This window comes from Centruroides vittatus, unplaced genomic scaffold, assembly GCF_030686945.1.
Source record: "Centruroides vittatus isolate TY-2023 unplaced genomic scaffold, ASM3068694v2 contig_19, whole genome shotgun sequence".
NCBI classification, from domain to species: domain Eukaryota; kingdom Metazoa; phylum Arthropoda; class Arachnida; order Scorpiones; family Buthidae; genus Centruroides; species Centruroides vittatus.
The window spans coordinates 1,463,185-1,485,867 of NW_027121169.1; the positions used below are offsets into that span (position 1 = coordinate 1,463,185).

The 22,683-nt window shown below is 28.6% G+C and overlaps 1 protein-coding gene across 1 annotated transcript in view; it reads left to right on the forward strand.

The window, feature by feature from the left end:
• The window catches only part of LOC136970121 (ubiquitin-conjugating enzyme E2 L3), a 42,171-nt gene extending 19,773 nt beyond the window's left edge, over positions 1-22,398 (forward strand). Inside the window, exons 2-4 of the mRNA XM_067264510.1 lie at positions 1,531-1,626; positions 8,311-8,497; positions 21,233-22,398. Of these exons, the coding sequence (XP_067120611.1) occupies positions 1,531-1,626; positions 8,311-8,497; positions 21,233-21,387 (438 nt within the window). The 3' untranslated portion in view covers positions 21,388-22,398. The remainder of the gene's footprint in view (positions 1-1,530; positions 1,627-8,310; positions 8,498-21,232) is intronic.
• The last annotated feature ends 285 nt before the right edge of the window (positions 22,399-22,683 follow it).

Sequence of the window (22,683 nt, forward strand, 5' to 3'; positions counted from 1 at the left end):
CATCAGTGCAGTTGAATGCAATGTCAAGCAATTAGCATTTATTTGCAATTCCAAGCAATCTGGTGCTAATTTTAAAGTATCTTGTGAACAAATACCTCTGCATTCTGTCATATGATAAAGTTATGAACTAGGATTGATTAAACATAACCTAAGCACATCACATCACAGTTGAGTGAATCTCTCTTGATTTTTATGCATACCTTATTAATTAAGCACTGTACAACTGATATGATGCATGCTACTGTTAGAGCACAGTATATGCAAGAATGTAAATCTTGATTAAGAATTGAGATATGTTTGAAAGAGATCAAATAACTGATAATATTTAAGAAATTTCTAAATTAGCAGTTTTTCCAATACAAATTACTACATGATCTTTAATTATCAGTTATGTGTAAATTTATATCCTTTGTCAGTTGTTATCAAAGAACATTATTAATTAGTTAAAATTGATTTGTTATAAATTTCTTTAATTTATTTATATTAATGTTTACAAGTGTTATTTTATGATTTACTTCCTGTAAGAATTATAATTTCACATCTTCAATGTCTTAAATTTTTAATTTGTTGTGTTAAGCAGCTTCTCTCCATCAATTACTGTTTAAATAGCATCATTTTTACTTCTATCCAATATCTTGTGTTTTCAGTTCTCCTCCTCATTTGGTCATTTCTCTCCCTTCTACTTTCCCTACAGTACTTATTTTATCATCTGTGTGTCCGGTGAAATTTTTCATCTTAATTATATCTTAAGAACTTAGTTTATTCTTCACAACACTACTATTGTTATCCCATCCACATTGCTTATCCTTTCCAATCTCATGAATTAATATAGTCCTATTTTCTAATTCTAAATGACCTGATGATTGAGGTGATAAAGGCTTGTTTCAGAGCACTGGGTTGACGTTCAGGTTGGAGAACCTTCAGGAAATTTTGCAGGCAATTGTCTTAGATGTATCTTATCCTTCCTTTTTCATCTGCCTTGGTTGTGGGCCTAACTAAACTTTCAATAGATATGATTAAAAAGACCAAGAAAACTCTAAAAGTCCCAAGTTTATTAGAAAATTTATCTGCAATATAGTTAACAGAATGTTTGAATATAGAAATAGGATCCTGGTATCAGTGTATATATAAGATTTCTGGTAGTCTAAAATAATATTTAAATATATGCAAAAACATGTGTTATATTGAAAAAATGTCAGTCTACACTGGATTACATTTACTATCACTAATAAATAGATTTTGTTGTATACCATTACAACTAGATAAAAGCATTGACACTTTTATAATGTACCTAGCAAATGGTAAGCAAGCAATATAAATGTAAGAAAAGTTGTTGCACAGTGTGTGTGCAATTGGGTTATTTAAATCAACAAAAAATAGCTTTTAAGTCACAGGTTAGTAACATTCTGTTAAAGTAATCAAATGTATGTGACAGGAGTAACAGTGACACATACTTGTTTTGTTTTTCTAATTAGTATTTGTGGTGAATGAAATTTTTTTATTTATATTATTGTGTTTCATCTATTTCAGGAGCTTCAGGACATACAAAAATCAGGAATAAGATCTTTTAGAGATATCCAAGTTGATGAGACCAATATTTTAACCTGGCAAGGTTTGATTGTTCCAGTAAGTAGTCAAATTTTTTTCCGTTTTTGCCTTTAAATTCTATGCAATCTCAGAAGTTTCTATATTAATTACAATAGTTATTTAAAAACAATTGCTTTCCATTAATGTTACATTGTATTACAATAAAACAGATTTCAAACTTGGATATAAATGTCATGAGATGTCCACAAAATTAAACATAATAGCCTAATAGAACATTATGGTATAAACCGTTGTTGTGATTAGCATGTTTATACAATACAGATTGAACTTTCCTTTTTATAGTTGATTATACAACAGTTTAGACAATCAAGAAACATTTAATTATACTTCTCTATTTAGAATTTAGATTTGATAATTTGCCAATTATGAATAATATAACAATGAAAACTTATAAATTAATATAAAAAATCATAATACAAAATACAACAGTGACATTGACAATATTTTTTGACTATTACATAACAATAACAGATATAGAAATGTGTGATAATAATAATTGTAGAAAGATGACAATAAGCTCAGGAGAATGACAATGATCTACATGTGCAATTTTTTAATAATTTTAGTTAAAATTGTAAAATAGTGGTAGTTTATGAATAATTTAACAAGCTAATTAAAATAAAGCATACAAAATTTCAAATGATGTTTTTAATTTGGCATAAGCTCTATAACATTAAAAATCACACTCCTGACAAACCTTTCCTTCAGGAGGAGACATATGTTTCAGAAAAGGGTTTGCTTTTCATTAACATTTTGAACACTTGAAATCAAAATATGATGAGCCAGTTTTATGTTTAACATTATGCTGTAATAAAGTCATTAATGTGACTATATTGTACACATACAGATAAAAAGAAACATAATCATGTATGAATAACTAATATACAATTTATGGGGATTTCAATCAGAAAATCTTAGAATTAATACATAGGCTACATCTGTAAGTAAAAAAACATGCATTATTAATTGAAATAAATTTTATAAATACATTGATGATATTTTGAGGGTATGTTTGTCAAGTCAAATGAGTTAAATGCATTAGTAATGAATCGTTCGAAAAGTAGTAGTCTCGCTCAGTGCACATGCTCTGTGGTGATGACGTTTCAAATGAAACTAGTGAAGCTCACGAAGGAAAGAGTTAGTTTACTTTATTAAGAAAATGGCGCCTGATGATATCAATGTTTCTAAATCTACTCGAGTGTTTAAATTGTGAATTAAAAGGTGAAATGATTGAAATAACTGTTCACCTGAAGCAATCTAAGAAAAATATTTCGTTTAAGGCTGCACTAGCAACATTCATATCTTCGATTTTAGAAATAGCCATTTAGTTATAAACAAATCGTTCGAAAAGTCTAACAAAATAAAAATAACAATGTCGTCATTCTCATTTAACTCATTCGACTTTACGAAACATACCCTGAGTAATATGAAATTCTAAACTTTTTATCATCAAAATTAATCATGCAAATAAATTCATATCTCACTTTGATTAATGGATTTCAAAATTAAGGCTGTGTGTAGTATTTCAACAGATGTATGTATGTAGCCAATTTAATGATTATAACATTTCAAACTAAATATTTATTATTTTAATTTTTATAGAACATTACTCTTAATTGCTGGTAAAAGGTTGGACTTCATAATATTGATTGATACATTTTGTTCATAAACAAAAACATTCAGTCCTTAATTTATAAGTATACAGCTTTTATGGGAGTGGTTATAATTGCTAAATATCATCAAAGCATTTTATATTTTATTAATGTATTCATAGGGCTCCTACCCACCTGGAAAGTCAGGGATTTTCATTAGTGTTCAGAAAGAGTCATGGAAAGTTCGAATTTGTGTCTCTAGCTGCCTTGTTGAGTTTTTTGCTGACAGTATGGTAGCTATGTGCAGGCAGAAAGAAGTAATTGATGTAATGCAACTTACAAAAAGGGGTGCAGAATATTTCAGGGCCGAAAATTTCTATCAAACATGCACAAAATTTCCCCAAAAATTATTGAACACAAAATAAAACCATAATTTATGAACCAACTAATAATTATCATTACATAGTTTGGAAAATTTAAATTAAATCATACATATAATTAATTATTAAAATAAAGAGATTGCACCTAATGCTTCTCTCTAATGACAAATTATTTAGTAATTAATTATATATAATTAAATAAGTTTACCATACAGTTTGCCATGCAACACTAAACTGATAGGTTAACATAAAAATGTTTTAGATTAAAGGTGGTCTTTTTAATTTATGCATGTATCATAATCATTATAGGATAACATATACAATTATAAACTTGATGCAATACATTGAGTAATAGAAGTAAAATTGAAGTCAGTGGCATGAATGATTATTTTTATTTTTAGCACAGACAGAAACTAATGGATTTTTATAAGGCTCAAAAATTTCAGTAATGGATGAATTTCAAGTAATGAACACAAAAAAATACTTTAAAAAGGAAAATTTCAGATTTGGCAAGAAAATTTTCATATTATTGAACATCTATTGAGATGATCATCTGTCAAGTGTGTTTCTATATTTGTTTTTTATGAAATTGATATTTGAAAGTAAGTATTCACAAAGATATGTGGAGGAAAACAGTGACTTGATTTTTTTGTGCTACCCTGACTAAAGAAGGGTATTTTTCTCTAGCAATCAATGGCCAAACTTCTTGCCCATTTGCAAGACTTTTGATATTCAAATCATTGTTAAAATGTATTATTTTGAGCTCTACTGTAATGCCCTCTTAAATTTCTTTCCATTGCCACTGATAATACAGTTACATATAAACTTGAAAATGGAAATGACACAAACTGACAGATTTGGTCAATTTTTTTAAATTCCAAGAATCTCCTACTGAAATCCTGCTGTAAGCCTACAATTATTCTCAAATTTTCTCCATCTCAGAGTATGACTGAACATTTTCTTCTATTTCATTCTTTAAGCAAAAAAAAGTGCTTGGATTGTTAATTTTTGAGACTGATTTCCACAACTCAGTTTCTCCAAGTCCAACATGATGTAAAATTTTTTTTTTTTTGAATTTGAACAAAGATGGTCAGGGAATCATGGGATTTAAAACACAATGAGTAGGAACCCTGTATTTATGTGTATTTAATAGTGTTCTATGATTAACTGCTGTTTTCGACAAATATTATTGTAAAAAACAATGAAAAAGTTCAATAAAAATAATTGTATATTCATTTTCAATAGTTTTCTTATTAAATATGTTAAAATTTGAGTCTCTCTCTTTAAGTTACTTTTAAAGCTTCCAATTACATTACATACAAGATTTTATAAAAGATATAAATGACAACAGATTCACCTTGGAGATAGAGCTACAGCAGGAAAACGACAAGACTGTACATTTCCTGGAACTTTATATACAAATTAACAACCTAGGACAATTCAGTACTAAAGTCTACAAAAAGCCCTCATGTAACCCCATATTTATTCCGTGGATTTCACACGCAGCATTCAGAGCGCTTATCACGAGCTTATTCACACTGTAGCAATGCAAAGGATAAAACGGAAGAACTGAAATTTATATATAATTTAGCTAGAACTACGGGATCAACACTAAGGCTATTACTAGCAAGAGCATGACGCGCCATAAGAAGAAAGACTTACCCTATAATGAAGAGTTTATAATGATGGATTATAACACATTGCTAAGCAATATCTTTCGACGCATAGGAAAAGCCAAGAATCAGAGAATCGTATATAAAAGAACTCCCACCACATATCAACTATTAAGATCTGATAAAGATTAGGAAACACACTTCCAGGTGTTTATAAAATCCCAGTTACGGACTCTAGGTGACAATAAATTAATGTATATAGGAGCTACAGGAAGATCCATCAAAGCCAGGTTTTAGCAGAGCACCAAAGAAATATAAGAAAAGAACAACCATGCACTGCGCTGTCCACCTATATTTTAGCGGATCCACAAGACGTCAAAGCCAAGTGGGACCAAGCAAGTCTACTGCAAGTAGTTCATGAATGTAAACACCGACACTACGTGAAAGCTTGGCAAATTTGTAAAGCAAACCATAAAGGCCTTGCAATCAATTTTCAAGAATCTACAAAAGTATTGGCAGCATGGTCCTCTAGCCTAATTTAAACCATGTTATTTTAGAAAGATAGTATGCATGTATTATTGTACGTTCACATTTATAATTTTCTATCTCATTATTTTGTATTTTAATTTCCTATAAGTTTATGCTTTGTATTATTCCACTTGCAAGGTAAAGGTGACTTACTTAAGCCGCAACAGAATATATTTCAAAAATTCGAAACGCTTGTTCGTTTTTTGATTTTTTTTATTTTTGTACTAAGCATTCGATTTTTACAGTTTGTTTTTATTTCAATTTGGTTTTTCTTGAGGAAGGTCATTTAACATGACCGAAAACATTTGGAAGTAATAAAAATTGGGCTGCATGTTTGTAAGTTGTCATAGTAAATTGTTTATTTGTAAATATTATGCAGTCTCGAAAGAATTACATTATCCAAAAAGATATCACATTGTTAAGTGATTCATAAAAACTAAACATTGTAGGATGGAAGTTTAAACTGAAATTTCCATTAGTGTTGTAATATTTGATCAAACAACATAAATTAAATCCACAAATTTAAATATAATTTTAGTATACTTGGGTCCTCAAAGGTCAAGTAGTCCAACCTCTATCAATGTATGAGAAGTCCCAAATACGATGGTTCACTATTAGGCTAAGCACAAACTAGTGAATGTCATAGCTTTTAACATGACATCAGATAAGATTTCTGTAGTCACTTGACTATTTTTCTTCAGTGATCTTACAAAATGTTGCAACTTTTGGTATCATTAGTAATGTCATTCTAAAGAACCAATGAACATTTTTTCTATACCTCTATGAACACAAGTTTAAGAAATTAAAATCAATTCTTAGGATGTTGCTTATAGTTTTGTGCTGTTGCTGCTAGTGTTTTTTTTATTTTATTTTTTAATTGGCAAAAAATAAGTAGTGTATAAAATATCTTTAGTGATTATATATGTTTTATAGTTTCAATAATTTAATGAAATAATTATTACAATTTTGTATGTATGATGATCAGTCAAAAAACTTTTCAACTCAAAATCTCAGCTTAGAGAAGTTGTAGCAAAAACAAGTGACCATAAATATTTCACTGTGCATAAATGCCTCATAACTGCCACACAAAATTTCGTGTTGGGTTGAATGTTGTCGAAGGGTAAGTTATGGAATGGCATTGAATCAATGACCATGCAGTTGATCAAAACAGCAGCATTCACAGAAATTTAGTTTGATATTGCATTCAATGAGTGGTTTGCTGTGATATTGACTAGTTTGTGCTTAGACTTATGTTTTCGAGCATGACATTTGGAATACAAAATTCAAATTGTTATAAGACAGTTCTATAGTTATAAAAGTAATTATTACATTTTGTCTACTTCAAAAAACTGTTATACAAAACTTCATATGATTTACAAAATGAAAAAAATCTATCGGAAGATAAATTACGTAATTCTTCCTTTTTAGATTACTTGATTATGCAGAAAGGAAGTTTGATATTGTCACTGTTTAGTATATTCCTGGAACATACTGTTTGTGAGGAGATTTTTGTTATTTTACAGTTTGAGTTTTCCAAACTTCAAAATAATAATAAAAATTATTGTGGATTTTTATTTTACATTTTTATTTAATTATTGATGATCTTAATAAATACAGTAAATAAAATATTTTAGGACATAGACATTAAGATTTTGTGGGATTATCTGGATATGATTTTCTCTTATTGGTAATTCTAGTTACCAAATTTCTTACATGATTATCATTCATATTTAGGTGTATATTCATTTTACTATGTTTACATTAAGTTAACAATGCTGACTTCTGTAAAGATTATACCATTGATTTGATTACTGTGGGATGAGTTTTTATGTAGTTAATGAGATATGATAAGTTCATTATTGCAACTTCTTATTGAATTCTGCAATAATGAACTTTATTGTATCTCATTAACTAAATAAAAAGTGTTAGAGGAATTATATATGTAATTATCGGAGTACCAGATTGTTCTAAACAGTTTATTTATTGATGACGATGACATAAAGTTTAATGTAAAAATTAATAATTGAATTTCTCAGCGAAGTGCCCATTTATTTCTATAAATAATTATATTTTTTCATTAATGTTTTAAGTGTAAATAAAATTGTTTCAAACATTAATAATCAAACAATTGCCTATTATTTGATGAAATTGTTAGGATAAAGATTGTAAATTCACAAAAAATTATATATAATAATATAAAAGACTATACAATAAAAAGTTGTCTTATGTCCTCACACACCTCAGGAAATAAGACTTTTTATTATTTATTGTATAGTCTTTTATGTAAGCCATTCACTATATATATATATATATATATATATATATAGTGATATATATATATATATATATAGTGAATGGCTTACATAAGACTATATATGTATATATGTATACATACACTGTATTTTACGGACTATAAGATGCACCTTAATTTTTAAGCAATTTTTAAAAAAAAATACCTATAAGACGCACCTGAATTTTGGAGGCAATTTTTCGAAGAAAAAGCGCATCTTATAGTCCGTAAAATACGGTATATATTTATTTATTTATTCATCTTATTATTAAAGATTACTTTTTTCCCCCTTAAATTAGGATAATCCTCCATATAATAGAGGTGCATTCAGGATAGAAATAAATTTCCCAGCTGAATATCCATTTAAACCACCAAAGATAACATTTCGGACCAAAATTTACCATCCAAATATCGATGAGAAGGGACAGGTTTGTCTACCCATAATTAGTGCTGAAAATTGGAAACCAGCAACTAGAACCGATCAAGGTAACAATTGATTTTTAAAATTAATAATTTTACGAACATCAAGGAAAATTTTAAAATACATGTGATGAAACTTATATTATATATTTTGAACCAGAGCTCTATATAACACTTCACAAATTTAAGAAACCAGAGAAAATATTTTGCTCTAGTGAAATTTAAAAACAGAACTGAATTTAAAAGCAGAACTTTTAAAAGCTTATGGATAACACTTTAAGTCTTATAATGATCAACTTAACACCAAAAAATTGCTAAAAATGTGTGCTTTTATATTCTGTTTTGTTCTTAAATTTCATTAAAGCAAACTTTTGCTTTATTTATTTTATATGCATATGCAACTTGTATTCAGAAATGTCAAAGATTAGGTCAAAAAATCAAAACTTGTTAATATATAAAGAAATTCATTTAATATTTTTCAAAATCTCACCAAGTTTCAATACACTTTTTCCAATTCAGAAATATTTACAAAAATCTGGTTATTTTGGGATCACAACTTCATGATGTCTTTTGACTCAAAATGTTCTCATTTGAAGTTCTTTACAACAGCAGATAAAGATATCATTAGGAGCTATTTGAGGGAAATATGATTATTGTGCAAGAATAGCAGCTTCAACTTTTAAAGGAAAATGCTTGAGTTAACAGAACTTGTATAAGACAAATTAGAGAATTTTTTTACCTCTTTTCTTATTTCTGTCACTTCATAAATACATTTCTATGTTTTTTGTATGTTTTCTATGTATTCTATGTATGTTTATAATTAAATAATGCATATATATTATTAGAAAGAACATATTTCAGAGGTTACAAAATCTATTAGCCAATGTTTAATTCTGTTATCAGGTCTAATGATAAAATTGTTAGAATTACATAAAAATAACAAATTGTACTTAAAATTGCTTCTTGAAATAAAGTAGGTTTTTTATTTAAAAAAAATCATTTTAATTATTATAGTGTTATTCTGTTGTCATTTGTCAGTAAACCCATTTTGATTGATATAATAATTTATTTTAATATACACCCTTCTGCATATTTATTAAAATCTATCTTAATGGTTTTTCAAAAATATATGATTCAATATTGAATAAATTTATAAACAAAGTTTGTTTCTTCCTATTTTTAGGACTTCTGAAAAGATTTTATTCTTTTCTAACATACATTTAACATATGAACTTACAAGGGAACTGTTGGAGTGTCTTCTAATAAATTTTAATAAAATTTAGTTAATAATTACGTTTAAACTATACAAACTCTATGGCAAATTTATAGTATTCACTAAAAGTGTTAATCAGAGTTATTAGCAATCAAATGTCATACTATTTTATAATAGTTTAACACAAATATGCAAATTTTTAGAAGTGAAAGGGTCGCGGAGGAAGACGGCAATATTACATTTAGAATAAATTCTGGAATTTTCGAAAATAGGAGAATTAATAAAATTTAGTTTAATTACGTTAAAAGTATACCAACTCTATATTAAATTCGTACTATTAACATAAATATGCAAATTTTTAGAAGTGAAAAGGTCGCGGAGGAAGACGGCGCTATTACATTTAAGAATAAATTCTAGAATTTTCGAAAATGGGAGAATTAAATGTAAACATTTCAAAACATTATAGCAGAATTTAAACGTTTATGTGATAATGTTTGGCCTACAGAAAAGATTTGTAGGCCTAATATTTCAGACGTTGATAAACAGGTAGCCAAACTGCTTTTTAATGCATTTAGCGATATTTTAAGTAGTTATGTAAGTAGAGATGACGAAGAGTTTTGTCAGATGGAAAATAATAATTTGATTATAGATGGGCCTATTTCAGATAATAAAATAATATGTCTGTTTCAAGAGAAAGAAATTGATAACGCAGACACTGACTGTGAATCAAGATATTCAGATGATGAAAAATCCGATAAGAATATAATCTCAACATAATGAAAAGAAGAAATTCTTAACTTGCATAAGAAACAGCCAAAATGGAAATTACACACATTACAGTGGAAAGGAGCTAAATAATTAAAACGTTTTAGTGATCTATATAAATGGGAAAACCAATTTAAATCTTGAAAGCATAGAATTGAAACATTAAAAATCATTAAAGAGCATACTAAACAAATGTTTGACGAAGCTCGAGGCAACTATAAAATTGTTAAAGGAAATCAATTAAAATTATGGGCATTACAGAAATTTCTTCAACTGAATAGTTCAATTAAGTTTACAGCTAGTGATTCTTGGTTTGCAAAATTTAAAACAATATAGATTAGTATCTCGAAAGATTACAAAACTTGTAAATAAAACAAATAGTGAACGAAAAGGATATTTTAGTAAAAGCTGCACAATTTCAAACAACAGTAAAAAATTTATTGCCATCTTATTCGCGTAACTTCATATTCAATACGGATCAGTGTGTTTTTTCATACGAAATGATTTCACCAAGAACACTTTCATATAAAGGAGAAAAAATACTATTGGATTCACACATTCTCCTAGTAATAAAGTTACACATTCCTACACTGTTCAATATTTAATTAATACTAACGGACAAGTTGTAGGTAATGTATTCATTTGCTTACAAGAGGCTCGTAGAACCTTTGGACATAGAGTTCAAACATCGCTGTTCAATGCCCCAAACGTAAGTGTTACAGCTAGCTCATCTGGCAAATTATCTACAGCAATTATTACAAACTATGTAAGAGACGTATTATCTCCAAATATAACAGAAAACTCTTTATTATTAATTGACTCGTGGAGTGGACAAACAAATATTAATATTTATAATACAGTATTTCAAACATCTACAAATCAAAATTCATGCAAAATATTAATTATTCCACCAAAGTGTATGTCTATATGCCAACCTTTAGATGTTGGATTTCATATACAATTAAAACTTTTAGCTAAAGAAATTTTAAATGCTATACAAATATTCTGTAATGATTCTTCGATGAATATCTGCGACCGTTTCACTACTAAAACTTTGCATATTTATGTTAATAGTACGAATTTAATATAGAGTTTGTATACTTTTAACGTAATTAAACTAAATTTTATTAATTCTTCTCCCATTTTCGAAAATTCCAGAATTTATTCTAAATGTAATATCGCTGTCTTCCTCCGTGACCCTTTCACTTCTAAAAATTTGCATATTTGTGTTAAACTATTATAAAATAGTATGACATTTGATTGCTAATAACTCTGATTAACACTTTTAGTGAATACTACAAATTTGCCATAGAGTTTGTATAGTTTTAATGTAATTATTAACTAAATTTTATTAAAATTTATTAGAAGACACTCCGACAGTTCCCTTGTTAGAGCATAAATGCAACTAAGTCCAATTTATTAATAATAGTGAAATCTTAGGTTAAACCTGAGAATCCAGCAGCTAATAATTGGTAACAGGCAATTAATTTATACAGTAAATAAAAAGTTGTAGGTTGAAATCCTACTCTGGGTTGATCTTTGCTTTTGGAAAATTTTTAATTAAATAGTAGTGCACAATGATAGCTTAACTTGCTTACCTTTTGACTAAATTACATAGTAAATATTAGCTTATTTGTAGCCAAAGAATCTGGAAGTTATGATTTTGGCTGTTTAGAATATTGATATGATGATCAGTATGGCTTTGGCTACAAGTAATAAAAATTGAGCTGAATGAATTAGCCACAGAATTAAAGTAATATTTATTTATAGTCTAATACAGGTTCCCAACTTATTTTTATCACGGAACCCTTTTACCTTAAAAAATGTTAAAACCCTGGAGATATCAACAAATTAAAGCATACTAGGTAGTTCACTTTACAAGAAACAGAAAATAAAATCAAAATTAATTAAAATTGAAATCAAATCAATTGAAAATTTAAAAACTGTTTAAAAGTAGTTTTGAAATTTTCAAATTGTAAATCAAATTTATTTTTAAATTTGCATTATTTGTGTGTAATGATGACAGAACATTTTGCTTTTAATATATATATATATGTTACAGTAAAAACCTGTTTTTAGTGAAAACACATTTTAACTAGTTGAAGCTAGTTTTTACTGGATGTCATTGTTAAAACTAGAATTTACTGCTAGTCAAAAATGAATTTGAGTTAAAACTAGTTTTAACTAGACAAAAACGGGTTTTAACAAACTGGCTTAGAAAAACTGTTTCGACCAAGGTCATTCAGCTAACACGTTTGTATAGTGTATGATGAATTTCGTATCACTTTAACCCTTTTCCCCGACATCTTGTTTACGTTTATTTTGCGATCCCTCCTAAGGCAATATAGGTCAGTCAGGCGATATTATCTTAAAAGTTCACCAAAAATCAAATTATCATTATATCTATATGAAAAAAATCACTTACATTAATTAATTTTTCAATACATTTTATTAGAAAAATTTATAAGAAAAAAATATTAGGTTGAGTCATAAATAAGTTCCGTTTTCTAAACTGAAATTTATTTGCCAATAAAATGTACAAAAATAGACTTTAATCTAACACATATTCACCATCATTATTAATGACTTCTTGCCATTTTTCGGGCAACTTGTCAATTCCCCTTGCATAAAATTCTGGTGGTTTCGAATCAAAAAACTCCTGGATGAACTCCTGAACCTGGTCATCATTTTGGAAGTATTGCCCCTGTAAAGCATTCTGCAGTGACCGGAAAAGATGGAAATCTGTTGGTGCCAGGTCCGGTGAATATGGGGAATGAGGCAAAACAGACCAGCCAAAGTCCAAAATTTTTTCTTGTGTAATCTTCGCTGTGTGTGGCCTTGCATTGTCATGCAATAAGGTGATCTTTTTTCTGTTAACAAGTGCAGGATACTTTTCATGAAGTTTTAGCCGAAGTTGCTCTAACTGTTGTACGTATACATTTGCAGTAACAGTTTCATTGCGTGGCAACAACTCAAAATGGATAATTCCTCAACGATCCCACCATACACATAACAAAATTTTTCTTCTATGCACACTGGGCTTAGGGTCTGGTTGTGGCTGATCATTTTTGTCAACCCATTGTCTTTTTCGAATAACATTTTCGTATGTGATCCACTTTTCATCTCCCGTAACAATTTTAGCCAAAAAGATTCCTCTTTTTGCCAAGAAAGCAAGGTAGCAGCCATCGACCTTCTGTCAGCCTTATTCTGTTCACTGAGGTTATGTGGAACCCAAACTCCCAGCTTGCTTACTTTTCCTAGTTTTTGGAGGTGACGATTGATGGTTGATTGGGATGTGTGCAGTTTCTCTGCTAACTCCCTCGTCGTTTGCAGTGGATTCTGCTCAATCAGGACCTTTAAAACGTCGTCGTCAAAGTCTGAGGAGCGGCCTGGTCTTTCATCATCTTTTAAGGAGAAATCACCAGAACGAAATTTTGTAAACCACTTTCGAACTGCTCTGTCTGAAATTACACCACTGCTGTAGACATTGCAAATCTTTTTTGCTGTTTTTGTAGCGTTATTGCCCAGTTTAAACTCCCACAACATGATATGGCATACATGCACTTTCAAATGTTCCATGTTAGATGAATTCAAAAATAATTTTTTATTACATTATTGACACTTCAGTGTTAAAATTTACATTTATAGACTATTTGCTAATAGCCACTAATAAAACTCAGTTGAAGCAACACAACATCTGGCAAGTATTTGACAGTCATTTACACCTATTTGCTAACGGAACTTATTTATGACTCAACCAATATATATCAGAACTGACACACAAACTTGATAATTTATAACATTTTGTGAAAATTAACATTGTCTAGTTACATAGTTGTTTGCTGGCACTGAGCCAGAAAAAGGTGCAATTCAATATAACACTTATGCATGTATGTTTATTTGTTGTGAAGTTGTGAAATTATTGCACATTATATCAAACATTTGTTTGAAATTAAAATTTTATACTGCTATCAACTAATATAATGAATTAGTATACTTTATTCACTTTATATCCAATGAGATTATATCTGTTGTTAATAAATTTTACAAAAATCGATATTTACCAAAGTAATGATGAATTTGTACCCTCGAAGTTTTGCTTAAAAAGCCAGGGTACTGATCAATTGGTGCCTTCAGGGACAAAGGGTTAATTAATGTTAATAACACAGATGTGTGACCAATATTTTCAATAAATATCGTATTAAATAATACAAATGTTTTAATCCCAATCATCACTTTATTTATTTCCCTCAAACATATTTCTGTAGCTAAAATTAGTTTTAACTAATGTTAAAAGTTAAAAAGTTAATGTTTGATTTTAGTTTTATCTAAAATCAAAACATGTACAGCAGTAAATTCTAGTTTTAACTAGACAAAACAGGTTATAACAATGACATCCAGTAAAAACTAGTTTAAACTAGTTAAAATGCATTTTCACTAACATATATATATATACATACATACAGATTTGACAGTTATATTTTTATTTGATTTTTTAAGATTGATTTTTAGCTTTAGTTTGTTTTACTGTTTTTTTATGGTTTCCATTACCTTGTTAAACATTATATTGCTATTTTGGGTCATTCTGTTACCAATAAATCAGTCCTTACTGTTCATAAAGATTGTGTTTCTTTGTGTAGCGAAATAATGTCACTTAGCAGCTATTGCTACATGTTGCTGCATTATACATTAGACATGCTTTCCACTTGAGCTAAATGTGGACACTGTAAGCTATTCTTTAATGCCAGTTACAGCCAAAAGTAGTGTTTTAGTTAAAGAACTAAATTATAACAAAAAAAAAACAAAATTGAGAATTTTTCTTTTCAGAAATTTGAACAAAGTAAAGAGACAGAAGATGAATAATTGTTTAAATTATAGTATTTTTCCTATTTTTAGATGATTTTTAGAGTCAGTTTAGAAAACTTAATCTTTTTAATCTTTCCCAAACATTTTTATCAACAGACACTTTGACTTCTTTTATTTTTACAGCATAATATTACATTATACATACAAGTGTCCATTTTGCTTTGTGTGTGTAGCAAATGTAAAAGCTGCTTTATCTTTGCTGCAGTGATCCCTTGCAGCAAACATTTAGAAACTGTTTGCTATACAATAGCACTTCATAAAGAAGTGCAATCAAAGCTATAAATAACTTTAGCACATGTATAGTCTGGAATCGAGTCCTGGTATTGTGTGAGGACTTGATCCAAGACTAGAACAATTACACCTAACATCCCAAATCTGCATTGGCACATTCATACATCACTAGACTCAATGGATTTTAGGGTGGAACCCTAGGGTTCTGCAGAACACAAGTTTGGAACCCCTGGTCTAAGATATATTCATTAATTTTAGTAATAATAATAATAACCTGTCAACTTATTTTTACTGGTAAGATGTAAAATCAAATCAATTTTTGCTAAACTTTGCTTCTTGTATATCTACTGTTTTATTAGATATGTGAGTAAAAATTATTAATATTATTATTTTTTTCATTATTATATGAAATAAACAAAATGCTAGAGCACAAAACACATTTTGCATTTTTTAATTTTTAGAATATACAATCAATATGAGCAATTATTTATTTTGACATCGTCACAATTTCAGACTGCAATTTTTATTCTATTTAAAACAGCAGTTCCCAACTTTTTTTGACCAGGACCACTTTGATTTCATTGTTGTTAGCAGGGACCACAAGGTTTAAGAAAAATAAATTGTGTCAATCTAAAAATAAACTTTAATCAAAACTTTTAACATATGTAATTGTTAAACTCAAGATTAACATGCTTTAACAGTACTATTATAATAGAAAACCTAACATTTTTAGTAAAAATTAAATTCAGTTTGTATCAATGTGGGAATAATAATTTAAAATGAATAAAAGTTTTAAATTTTTCGCGGACCATATTTTAGCTCTTGCGGACCACTGGTGGGGAACCGCTGATTTAAAATATATGCTTTCTCTTATATACCAGAAAATACAGTAGTAGTATCTTGCCGCTGTACATCATACTTTTCCTGTTACAGTAGAGTCATGCTAGTCATCTATTTAACTCCTTTCAGGGAAAATTTTTGAGTTGAAATAAAGTGAATTTTAGTATAGTTAATTGGGACCTCCTGCCTCTAAGCTGTCTATGGTCCCAACTTTCATCTATCTAATTCTGTTCTCAAGATTAAGGAAGGACAGAGCCAACAGTGGGAATTTATAGGTCTCCAAGTTTTTCAAATTGTAACCTAATAATATAATTGGTTTTATACTATTACCTCTATTTATTGGTGCAGAAATATCATTTACAGTAATTACAAAAATAAGAAAAAAATACAAAAATGATATCAATTTGTTTATTAATCGAATCATGTCTTTAAGTAAAGAGATCGTTAATAATTTTATTTTATGAACTATTGTCATTTTATTATATCTTGTATTTATGAGATTTTTTTCTGGTGATGTGATAAAAACTCAGTAATATAATTTGAATGCTTTGGTTAGAATGATTGATTGATTATTATATATATATATTTATTATCAATCTATGGATGGAATAATTATTATAATTAGATATCATTGTTTTTTTAACCATAATCATCACTGATTTACTGGTGCTTTGTAACATACTAAGAGAGCTAAGGAAAATTATCTCACAATTTGCTTTCTTTTTATTATTTGCTAAGATTGTTGTAGTTATTTATTATTCTATGCTTAATGTCAGATATTTTGCTATATGGTGGTGCTTTATACTTCAGATTTAATTCATTCCAGGTTTGAAGCAATTTTTTCATTAGAAATAATATATAGCAAGTTAATCCATTCCCAGGCCCTAAACAATACCCATTTCAATAAACTTAAAACAGCAAATACGGATAATTTAAGGTAAAAATAACACAATTAAATGCCCAAATAAATTAAAACATGAAAACAGTAAATAATATATAAAATGAAAACTGCATTTATTAGTCGTGCACTGTCAACTTTGGCATTGTAAACATGACTGCCAGATCTGTCACATGTGTACTGCTTTCATGCTTCCTGATAAGTTTCTTTTTTATTTCTTAGCCTTTTTTGAACCTTTTTCTTGCTAGTTAGATTTTGTTGCTTCCGTACACGTCTTGGATGCCATGATTAATAAGTAAAACTGATATTAGATTGAACAGATGGATTGATTGATAGATGAGATAGATTTAACATATTTGCTAATTCTCTGTTCAGGAACCTATAGGCTTGGTGTGCATTTTTCATTGAGAGCAGTTCAAACTCTGAAGAGAATTTTTGTTGAATTTGGTGTTTGTAGTTTTAGGTACCACTGTGATTTGTAGTAAACAAGAACATGTAATTTCAAATTTTCTAAAAATTTGACACACTTTGTATTGACTTGAATGGTTTCATTTGCTTAGAAAAATGTAGCGTGTGAATTGATGTTTTAAAAAAATTAGTTCAAATAATTTTTGTTTTTTTTTTGACATTTGTATTAAATTCCTTCCGATGTCGTGATGTAGAGTGCCTCTGTGAGTAAGATTTTATACTTTGTGAATATTCATTTTTATTACAACACATTTCTGGGTTTTGTTGATAATGTACAATTACTAACAAAGCCTTTACATTTGAGTAACATGTTATTGGTTGAAAAGGATAAGTTTATCTCACATCAGTGATTTTAGTTTCTGTGAAGAATTGTTTTTAGAAACATGTTATTTACATTAAATGAATGTATTTCTATATATTTTCATTTAACATAAATAACAAGCTTTTAAAAATGGTTGTGAATCTTAAGTCTTTTTTATTGTATCCATAGCTTGAGTGTTAAAAATTTTGTAATTTTTATTGTGAAAATGATAATTTTATAATCAAATTTCTGATATTGGCATCATTTTTTTGACATCTCATGGAATTTATAAAGTTGTTGGGTAATGGGTGATAATTAAAAAATAATGAGTATAGAAATCTGTAGTGCCACAGGCAATGCAGATTTCTATACCCATTGTTATTTATGATTCTGCATAATTTCTGGAATTTTTCATGACTTTCTTGTTGTAATTTTCAATTAAAAGTAATAATAAACATGAATTAGAGACTTGTCTAGGTGCCAGAATATAACTTGTTCTCTATTTTCATATTTATATAAAATAAATTTTTCTCAGATATCTGGAAAATATCTGATAATGAGTTAGAAAATTATAATGTAGACAATGTACTATTCTCATGGTAAAATCTGAAGTTTCAATGTATAGTTTGGTTCTTGTCTACTCATACTTTTGGTTGAATTTATTAACTATAAGATTTAGTTATAATCAATATTTGTCTCTTAATGAATCATTAAAACAGTTGTTTATCTAAATATTTTTTTTATCATAATAAGAAAATAACACACCTGAATTTTCAGAAGTTAGGATTTAAAAAAATATAAATAAATCCTCTAAGTGATGTTTAATGATAACTGTGAATATAATATATAAATTTATAGAATTATAAATTAGAACTTTATATAATCAAACCTCTAAATTGTGGCTCTCTTTCAGGAACATTTCTTTGAAATGCATACAAAGTAATATCTGGACCCACCATTTTGTATGTTTTCATCAGTGGACCTTGTTTAGAGATTTGACTGTATTTTAAAAATTATTAGTGAATCTTTATTTAATTAAAAGTGGTGATGTCTTTACGATAAAAATTTAGTGAGAGATAATGCTTTTAAAGTGTCTTTCAAAAAATTTGATCTGACATTAATAGGACATGTTAAAACAATTTAATTATTATAAAAATGTATAACTGAAGATTTCTTATTAATTAGTAATAATTCAACCAGTATGTAATTGAAATAAAAAAAATACCTTCTACTTCAAGTTGCAAGCAAACTAATACAGTCATGCCTTGGTTTTTGAATATAATTCCTTCCTAAAAGTTGTTTGAAAACCAATTTTTTCTAAAAGCAAAACAAATTTTCTCATAAACAACATAAAATGGATTAATCCATTCCTGGTCCACAAAATAGTCTTTTTATTTTTTTAACTGTATTTTGTGTATAAAAATCCTACAAATGCAATGTAATATTTTATTAAGAAATTTTTATTTAATTTACCTTAAGCATCTTTAAATATGAATTCTTGGATACCATTTATATTACATGAATGTTAATTAATGCAGTTTTTATTAATTAATTTGATTTAAATTCAATTGCTACAGGTACCAAAAAAAGAAGTACAGTAGTATCTCTCCTGCATATGCATCAAAATTAATTTAAATAAAACAACATTGATGATTCATATCATGATATCTGGACTACTGATTCAGAAGTTAGTGGGGATCACTTCATATTATTATGTGAAGTGATCACCACTAACTTCTGAATCAGTGGTCCTGTTGTTGATTGGTTAGACCAGTGTTTCTCAACCTGGGTGTTGCAGTAATATTAAGGGGGGTTGCAAGACAATAATGAAATCATTTTATGAGAAAAAATCATTTATTATAAACTTATAAACATTTTATTTACAATAAGTACACATGTAAAAAAAAGAAATTAATGTGATGGTTGCATTTGCTTTTCATTTAAAATTTTCTCCATATGTGGATCAAATTACAAAGAGCACATACACATCAAGTTGGAACTTGTAAATTGCTCATGTATGTACACATCATACATGCATGTTCATATCCATCGCTATAAACACAGCAACATAAAATAATAGGAATAGTTGTATTACATTTTTTTATACTGTCAGTATTTTCTTAATGTATAAAATTAGTGCAGTGTGATTATGTAATATTTAAAAAAAATTTTCATTTATAATTACAGTCAAAATGCAATTTGTAATAGTAAGGCTTACTGTTATTATTTCTTTGGGTGGGGGTTGCAAAATATTAATTTTATTTATATTTACTATTTGGGGGGGGGTTGCAGAGCTAAGAAGGTTGAGAATCACTGGGTTAGACCATTGACTTTTTTTAACATAGGAAGTATAAGGAGTTGACCATCTTTGTCTCTCTAATCTGTGGCCGGCTGTTGCTGAATAGCTTGTTCAGCAACCAAGTTATTGTACAGAAACCGGTGCAATTGGAATTATTCACTAAGTGGGTCATACGAAAACTTCAGTTTGACTGTAAAAACATTTATTATTATTTAAAGCATTGGTTAAAACTAGTAATTGAGAATTATCAGCCACTTGTTGCGACTGATATTGCAAAAAGACATCTTAAAAATGCTTATCTATCTGAAGATGCTAATTTTAATTATAGTTTTTACTAAGTTTCTCAAAGTGCATAATATTAAATGATATATAACGGGTGGGCAAGCAAGAGTTCGGTGGGAGCCAAAATGTAGGTTTTGCAAAATGCATGGGAGCTGCAGTTCTGTACTGTCATGGCAGATAGTATGGTAAGGCATGCTATTTTATTATATAATATAAATATAATGTAAAACAAATATTGAATTTTTTTAATAAACATATTTTCTGAAAATTATAAAAATAATAATAAAAAACAGAAATTAACACTTTCAGCAAGAGCCACATGTAACTCAAAAAGAGCTGCATTTGCCCATGTCTGATATATAACAATAATTGTGATTACAGTAAGTGGATTCTAATGTGATTGAAGTTAGGATAATTATAAATGTGTTAAATTTTGAAAATCAATTGCCAGATACCTGTTCACTGTTGTTTGCAGATTCTGGATTCATAAGTGTCTTGTTGATAAATTGGACTGCAGAGAAGTTAACAATGCAAATTTCAGTCTTCCTGCATTAGCAATTGTAAAATTAGTTATTAACTTTCATCTTATAATAATTATACAGATTGCATTTTTCTTAACTTTTGTCTTTTTCATACAGTCATTCAGGCACTCGTGGCCCTCATCAACGATCCCGAACCGGAACATCCCCTTCGGGCTGACCTAGCTGAAGAATATTCGAAGGATAGAAAGAAATTTGTGAAAAACGCTGAAGAATTCACAAGGAAATATTCAGAGAAGCGACCGCCCGACTAATAACCTATTTCCTCTGGTTAATGTACAATATGTACTGCTCAGCAAATTCATCTTTACATTTGGCATACTTTAGGAGACAGTTTGCACCCGAGATTACCACTCCACTTTACCCCAATATTAATCATCACTGTTATAACAAAATTAGCACAAGAACCTAAATGTAACATACAGCCTTTATTCTGTTTTTTCTTCATTCAGCTGCCGATTAAATCTGATAATTGGCTGTATTATGTCTGTAATAATAATGATGATACAAATGTGAAAATTGCTTGTGCTTTTCTACCTGTTTGTAGTTCCTGAAGATTAATTTTGATTTTTCTAATATTATTATTATATTATATTATATTATTATTATTATTATTATAAGAATATATTATTGTTGTGCTCAGGATACTTTTGGAAGTGAATTCTTTAAGTTTGCCAAGAACTCTATAGCTAACTTTCAGGGGAATCGCCGTTTGATGTTTGCGGGAGACTTAGGCAGGCGGCATTTCAGTGATTATAATTAGGTCATTCATTAATCTAAAATATAGTGCGTGCACGAGTAGATCAAACGTTCTCTTTGACCGATTTTTCGCTTCCATTTTCTAAATTTACTGTTGAGAAATCGGGCAGACTTCTGCCTCGTAGTATCATTTTCAAACGTGTATTATTTCTCTTAAATGAAACATTGTAATTGGATGGGGTAATTAAGGAGATCTTAAAAAAGTATATTATATATACATATAACATACATTCATGTATATTTCATATTATATAATTGGATAAAAATGTGGGCAGTCATATTTACAATTATTAGATTTCTTAGGTGTATTGCAGCTGGGCAGAGAATTTTAAATTGCCTTCTAGATGAATATTTGTATTTATCTCCTATTGTTTGTAAATTAGCCATCCAGTCTGAGTAAACAAGAAAATTGGATGTTTAGTAAACAATAGTCCATGGTTTGTAAGCGGTTGGGAATGAAAGGTGCCTGAGTTATAACAATAAAAACGTCCATGAAATTATGGAAATATTTTTTACGTATTTATTTTACAAATTATTTTAGCACACTCAAATCGGTTGCTTCTTCATAGGTTATTAATATCTACATGCAAGCACAGATTAAGATATATTTCAATGATCTTAGATAATGGCACAGTTTATCTGGATACAGTGATGATAAAATCTAATCTAGAGAAGTTTTCTCATGTTTTCAAGCATGCATTAATAATTACACACTAATTTTTATAAAATATAAGCATCTGCTGCTTAACATCTGTATATACATTCCTGAAAATTGAACTTCCTGCAAGAAG